The 7,039-nt window shown below is 47.6% G+C and overlaps 2 protein-coding genes across 2 annotated transcripts; both read left to right on the top strand.

The window, feature by feature from the left end:
* The first annotated feature begins 221 nt into the window (after positions 1 to 221).
* On the top strand, positions 222 to 1,334 carry F5B22DRAFT_590892 (uncharacterized protein). Its single transcript, XM_047973826.1, has 2 exons — positions 222 to 648; positions 721 to 1,334. Exons 1-2 carry the CDS (start codon positions 346 to 348, stop codon positions 1,006 to 1,008), a joined length of 591 nt encoding a protein of 196 aa, XP_047835009.1. The 5' UTR covers positions 222 to 345; the 3' UTR covers positions 1,009 to 1,334.
* Positions 1,335 to 3,710: 2,376 nt separating this feature from the next.
* Positions 3,711 to 5,400, top strand: F5B22DRAFT_642653 (uncharacterized protein; the record flags this gene model as incomplete). The annotated part of the gene is made up of 2 exons (XM_047978153.1): positions 3,711 to 4,329; positions 4,376 to 5,400. The coding sequence occupies 2 exons, from the start codon at positions 3,711 to 3,713 to the stop codon at positions 5,398 to 5,400; spliced, it is 1,644 nt and encodes a 547-aa protein (XP_047835008.1).
* Between the last annotated feature and the right edge of the window lie 1,639 nt (positions 5,401 to 7,039).

Below are 7,039 nucleotides of genomic sequence, written 5' to 3'. Positions count from 1 at the left end.
GAAAAAATTAAATTAAATTAAAGTTTTATTTATATTAAGTTAAAAAAAGCAATTATTATACTTAAAAGGGGGTTAAGATAACTTTGGTTTGATTAGATTTAGATAGGCCCAATATAGCAGTTGCTCCATTTGCATATATGGTGGCGCTATTAATGTTGTTTGAGTTTTTTGAGTGTATGCGGTAGCTGGCCCCGCCTGTCCGCCAGCATCTTTCTTTGCCTATCCATTTTTATCGATAAGGCATTGGCCCCGAAATATTTTCGAGAGCTTCGGTGACTTGACTATTGCAACAACCTCTATTACGCTGCGGACCTGTATATTCAGGTACGCACTTACAGATACACGATGGCGCCTCAAAGGACAAGGACGATCAAGAACAAGCATGCTACGAACAAATCCGGAATCAGCTCAAGCAAGTCATCCCAAGCTGGCTCTTCAGATGGTGTCTCCAAGTCGAAAAAGAAGCCCACAGGGGGCCCATTGGGGAAGCAGATGAAGGGGCGAACAATGGCCGACCTATTGAAAAAGAAAAAGAAGAAGGTTTATACAGACAAAGAACTGGGGATTCCACAATTAAATATGATCACGCCTGTCGGTGTCACCAAGCCGAAAGGCCAGAAGAAGGGCAAGGTTTTCGTCGATGACAAGGTTTGTCGCCACACCATTCTACAAGAGGAATTTTGCAAAATTGGTGTTTCTGAGCTTACAATTGCGGTACAGGAGAGCATGAGCACGATCCTCGCCATGGTGCAGGCGGAGAAAGAAGGCCAGATTGAGTCCAAGATGATCAAAGCGCGACAGATGGAGGAGATCCGCGAGGCACGCCGTGTCGAAGCTGAAAAGAAGGAGGCAGATAAGAAGGCTAGGTTCGACGAGACGAAAGAATCGCTGCGCAGGAAGAGGAAACGCAACAGGACATCTGGCGATGATGATGATCGAGACGGTATTTCGGCTGCTGTGTCCGCAGGTACCAACGTCAAGTCTAAGAAGAGAGTGGCTTTCGCATAATCTCTTTGTATTCTGGCATTCGAATGGAGTTGAAGGTGTTTGTTTTTTCTTGTTTTTTTGCATTTGTACCTTGAGTGGATGGGAATAGGCGAGATATAGGGCTGTTGCTTCACGATATCGTATGATACCCGACAAAAGGTCGTTGATTCACTTGTTGTGCTCACCCTGTATGGGATCTGAGGGTATTCTATGCGCTCATATATATTGTATAACCATGTAGGTACATACCATGTATATGACACCTAAATGTACGTGTCAAACAGCTCAGTATTGTTTATTGTTCTACAAAATACGCATACATATTATCATCATATGATACTTAAGCTGGCCCGCTTTACCGACTATGGCAGATATGTCTGCTTGTACTGTAGAAGCTGTTATACGCTAACGCGTTATTCGCTCTACTATTAAGTCCACTGTGCTGTGCCCCCTCCTGGTTAAGTCGGAAAGCCACAGGATTGCATGTTCCTGGAAAGATCATCGATAGATTTTCATGGTCCTCAACGTCATCAATAATATGTTGGTAGACTCCTATTCCTGGCAGACTGGTGATCTTACATACCTATGTGTTGTGAGTGAGATCATAGTGGTGTTCAGTCAGCGAGCAAGTACATCAAAAAGATACCTAGGATGGAGATTGCTTGTGGCAGTAGAGTGTTAGATATACCAGTAGCTCTCCATAGTAGTATGATAGATAGCAAGGATACCTTCGTAGTAGGCTATCATGCAGTGATTCGCCTCGGAAAGGAAGCTGTTTAGCTCTGATCCAATAAATGATACATCCATGTTGAGATATACACGTACTTCAAAACATAAGATCTGGTAAGTTTCCCGACCAATTCTCGTTATGTGTCTACCCACCTCTAATTATATGGACATCGTGTAATTTGGGCGACATATGTAACGGTAACTAGGTAGCTTTGTTATTGTTGCTCATGACGTATATGTTGCTAATGATCGACCTTCAATTTAGATGGCTCAGGCCAGACTCAGGCTCTGGGGAGCAGCAGTTGGGAAATGAGCCAAGAACATTGTCCAAAGCAGTGTTCGACGTATAGATAGGTAGGCATACTATAGACTGTAATCTTACCTAGGCATTGCAAGGGAAGACACGTAGATATGTTAATCAGCCGAACGGACTACCTATCCGCGTGTTACAAGTTCACATGGCGACACTACCTAATTCAGGAAGCATTATCACGGCCAGACACGGCTACCTGCGAAGTAGTTTCCACAAGCCATTCCTGCCTGGAGAATACGAGTTCTTGAGCTCTCGTATTACTGGTATGGCTGCATGCAAATTCCCCACGCGGTGGGCGTTTCTGCATGGTCATGATACACTACTCAGCTACCTAAGTATATACTTAACACACTACGCTACATTCTCTAAGTATGTCTTGATCCTAAGTAGGCCTTTTCTTATATAGAGAAAGCAGACCAACGCATTTCTAGACTAAATTATACTACTATAGTATGTATAATGGATCTTGATGTTGTTGGCGTTAGACCCTGTCTTGCCTGTATTGGCTGCACTTCAAAGATTGCGCTAATTGTTAGGTGCCTGACACTACTTTACTGTAGGTACCACCTACGAATATGAGTGTACAGCAGGTACCTAGCGTGCTTGCCAGTAGGTGCACTGTACGATGGATGCTCGCTCACCTGCCCATAGGTAGGTACTATAAGTACATGTACACGTGCATTACGCTGTAACACGCAATCAACAGGCTACCTACATAAGTACACTTTATATTCGGTCTTGCACGCGGACAGTAGCAGTACTACTGTAACACTGTACAAGGAGGTAGCACGACAGAATACCAGCTAGGTAACCCCTGGTAAACGGTCGCACCAAACTATGGATTGGGTAAGGCCGAATTGTCTGATTGGACGTCTGGTGCCTTGTGCCCCATGCGCGAAGCATCCCCCAGATGCGCAGACATACTTACATACCTAGTAGGTACCGGTAGTGTACATGTGCGTAACATTCCTGGCAAGCGAGATGAATTCATAGATAGCGATCATGGACTGACATGCCCATTGCGACCACTTCAGGTCTGTCGAGGCCCATTCGAGCATTTGCTAGCCAGTGAAACCTACGTAGGTAGTAGGACGTAGTCTTGGCTCTGTCCTGGCCAACTGCCCGGGCCCTGCTGGACAGACAGGCTGGCCCGGCTGGGACAACTTGGACACGATGGCGTCCCACTACTGGAAGGGGCCAGGGGTGTTTGTTCATTTTAAAATCGGTGCGATACTGCGGCGTAGCGTAGATTTACTGGGCTGCGTGGTGGGTTGGGTAGGTCCTTTGCGCGCGTTAGGTGGTCCTTTACATGGGTACTTAGTAGTACCTAGTACTATCTTTTATCGAGTCTTACTCGCTCCCTTTGCCCTCTTCTCCTCTCCCTCCCTTTCCAGGTAGTCCCATCTCCCCCAAGGTGTGGATGTCCGGTACCAGACTCTCGCCGACGACAACAACAACGATGAGGAACAGGTAGAGACGACGCGACAGCGAACACAGCCGAGTCGATTCGAGACGAGAATTGAGAGAAGGGTGGTAATGATAATGGAAGTCCCCGCACGATCGACAACCTAGCGCATTCGTTTTACCAGCTGCCAGCGAGTCAGCAGACGCCGCCCAGATTTTTTGACCATTTCTATCGAGAGACACCTCGTATTCCCCGTTCACACCGCCACGCAGCGCGATGACCGATCAGGTTTCTGGGTCTTCACTCCCTCAGACCCGGGACCTCGGTCGGCAACACCAAGAATACCCATTAGAACAACCAGCACGGCGACACAGCCATCTTCATCATTATCGCAACGTCCACTCTTCACGTCAACACAACCACCAGCATCTTCACCACATTCGTTCTCAAAAGAATAGGCGAGTTGGTGGGCGCGATACTTCGGATGATGATTTGCAGGAAAACTCAGACGTCGTTGTCATTGTCGAGACCATTTCTGTTCTTCAAGTAACGGATTTGACTGGTGCGACCATAATCAGGACGCTGCCACATGACTACCCGACTGCACCTGTACTCACTACAAGTTCAACCGAGCCAACTGTCGCTGGTACCACCAACCAACCCTCGCTCACAGACTTCTTCGATACTACTCCAACCAATAGTGCTAGCGACGACGGAAATGGTGCTGCGGACCCGTCGTCATCATTCTCTTCGTCAGTCGTAGAAGAACCGACTGTAACATCCTCGGATTCTTCTATGCCTATCTCGTTTCCCACGTTATCTTATGCGCCTATCACGTCCACTCCTTTGTCTGCGGCCCCTGTCTTTCCTTCACTAAGTGGTCTATCTAATTTCAGTATGTATTCAGTAGTCTCACAAAGTCTAATCTAACATCTGTACAGCTCTTTCCTCTTCGAGTCTTAGCAACTCGACTGCTTCTTTTCAATCGTTTACTGTTGAGAGCGTTAGTACCGAGAGCGGCGGTAGTTTTACAGTTTCTGGCAGTTCATCTAGTATCCGCTCAGAAACGTCACATTCGTCACTTTCGTTATCAACAAAATCCATCCCTGGAACGTCTACAACTACGTCCAAGTCATCTTCTAGTGTAACATCTTCTACCATTAGTGTTAAGCCCGACTTCACACCACTCAACGGCAGCGGCGGAATTGATTCACCTACCGTCACAGCGAACGGTGGTGACTCTACTGTCATCCCCCCTGCTACTGACGTCAGTTCTGAATCCGACAATGTATCAGCTGCGACCATTGCTGGGAGTGTGGTAGGGGCGATATCTGGCCTTGCAATCATCCTGCTCCTTGCAGCGGCTGTTCTCAGATGGAAGAAACGCCAATCTAGCATGAACCTCATACAGGCTTCAGGAAACGATCGAGGATACGGTGCTACGATGACTGGAAGTGGAGGCTCGACTGGCGGCGGTGGTATGTCTCAACGTCTGTCTATCCCATTCGCTATTCCTGCGGCGCTGGCCAAGTTGTCAGGCCAGAGTCGCTTTTCAAGGAGCACGGTATCATCTGACGGAGGAGAGAAGGGGTTTGCGAAGATATCTGGACGAAAATTGCCTCCCGTCTTGCAGTTTGGTGGCGATGGTTATACGGATCCGAGAGCAACTATGATGAGTGATCAATCGATCGACTATAGAGCCTCACAGAATTTCTTTGGAGAGGCCCCCCTTTCGAGATTGGCGGTTGGTGCCCCGATGTTACATGAGACGAGTATCCCTGTTTTCCATGCAAGCCCGGCCCGGACGGCGGTTGAGACACCCGGCTCGTTTAGTGATCCGTTCTCCGATGATAATATTATTGAATCTCCGACGTTACCCCCAGACCCATTGGGGCGTTCACAGCCGTCTCATGACAGATCGACACGATCCCATGGGTCCTTTTCCAGATTTACTGAGGATATTTGAGATGTATATACTCCTTTGGCGCAGCCCGTGTGCTTTCACAGGAGCATCGGTGCATTTGGTTGCTGAAATTTCGGGGCGGGCTTTACACTATAAATCGAATCTAGATGATTGATTTCTTGTATATACTGAAGATCCGAGTGAACAAACTATTGAAGATCAGCCATTTGAGACGGCGTGGTCTACCAACCGCATAATTCATTGAAGCATGTACCGGTAATGCTTTTGATATCTGCTGCCAGAATTATTAAGTTGTCTGTCGATTTTTCTGCAAGATTAAGTTTTAGGTTAAGAAGCTGATCACCGCCGAGTGCGTTGAGGATGGGAACCACTACTTCAGCACCAATAACCTTCTTAGACTATTAAGTAGATAAAAGATGCTTTCATTAGTCTCAATATGGCTTCCTTAGGCAGCCGCCACGAGCGATAAGACTCGAGCGAAAGCTGATACGCTCATGGTTGAAGATCATACTAGGGTATTTGTCGGTACTATGAGACGGTCGTGAAACTGGAGGTGGTGATGAACAGCTTCTCACACAACCCCTCTCGTACCCCCAGATCTCCCGTCGCTTTGACCCCGTGTGACAAATCCTTCCTGCACCATAGGATATTGGCATTTGCTAAAACAGGTGATTTTTGTTGCACTCTGATTGGCTACTCGAAGTGAGGCCACTCGCAGGATTTTGGATTAGGTACATGGTATAGGGCACCTGAGGGCTGCCCTCGCTAACGCAGTAGCTTTTCTCACACGGCATTCTGCGCGACACCTGAAACAAGGGAGTCTGTTCATTGACGTGGGCGCTTCATGTAGACATGGGCAACACATAGTGTATAATTGTTATCACTGCGCGATTAAGAAGGTGTTGCGGAACTCCGGTACTTTTTGGCAAGGCAGCCGGAACGCGGCGGGTTCTCGTAGTGTGAAGCGGTAATCAGGCTCGCTCATATCTCTGAGGAGTCATATGATTTTCATCACTCCCACTTCGAAGACTGAGCAAAGACAGACCGATAGGTGGGGTTTGCAGAGTTACATGCATGGGCAGTAAGGAAGATCCTGGCCGACCTAAACGCTGCTGGCGCGCATGCAATGCCTCCCTCGGTTGATATGTACCAGCGTACTAGGTACCGTACATCAAGATGCAAGTAGGCAGAAACCTATAAGTAGAAATGACCTACCTACTGTAGATGGGGCCTTGATCAATATTCATAGCGTGAGCGGTACCACGAGGACTCCTCGTGCATTCATATGTAGGTAGCTAGGTGCGGCATGCATGTGCGGCGTCGCTGCGGCTTCATGACTAACCCCGGCCCTGCCCCGGCCCCGAGATTTCGCTCGCGAGGTAGGGAGGTATCAGTGTTGGCGCCAGGGTACCTAACAGGCATGACGATCAAGCGAGCACTCGTCCAGCCAATTGTCCATCGATCCAGGGAGGCCCAAACGTATTTCACTAAGTACAAACTGGAGACGGGCCATTACATACTATTTTACCACCTCCTTCCGTGTCGCACAAGGGAAACATACATGTAGAAAGACGACAAGAGCATCCCGGTCACGATGATCGAGAATTTGTTAGTTATTCTGAAGATGTTAGGTATGATTAAGTTTGATTGATAGAACTGAACATACGTGCCTCTTATTCTT

Source organism: Xylaria bambusicola, assembly GCF_022495145.1.
Source record: "Xylaria bambusicola strain CBS 139988 unplaced genomic scaffold F5B22scaffold_4, whole genome shotgun sequence".
NCBI lineage: Eukaryota > Fungi > Ascomycota > Sordariomycetes > Xylariales > Xylariaceae > Xylaria > Xylaria bambusicola.
This window is presented reverse-complemented; position numbering and strand designations above follow the sequence as displayed.

What these genes read in the sequence shown, in the direction of transcription:
- F5B22DRAFT_590892 (XM_047973826.1), top strand. Translation starts at nt 346, where the DNA reads ATGGCGCCTCAAAGGACAAGGACGATCAAGAACAAGCATGCTACGAAC. An exon ending in AGGTTTTCGTCGATGACAAG is followed by an intron (nt 649 to 720) that starts GTTTGTCGCCAC and finishes ATTGCGGTACAG; the next exon opens with GAGAGCATGAGCACGATCCT.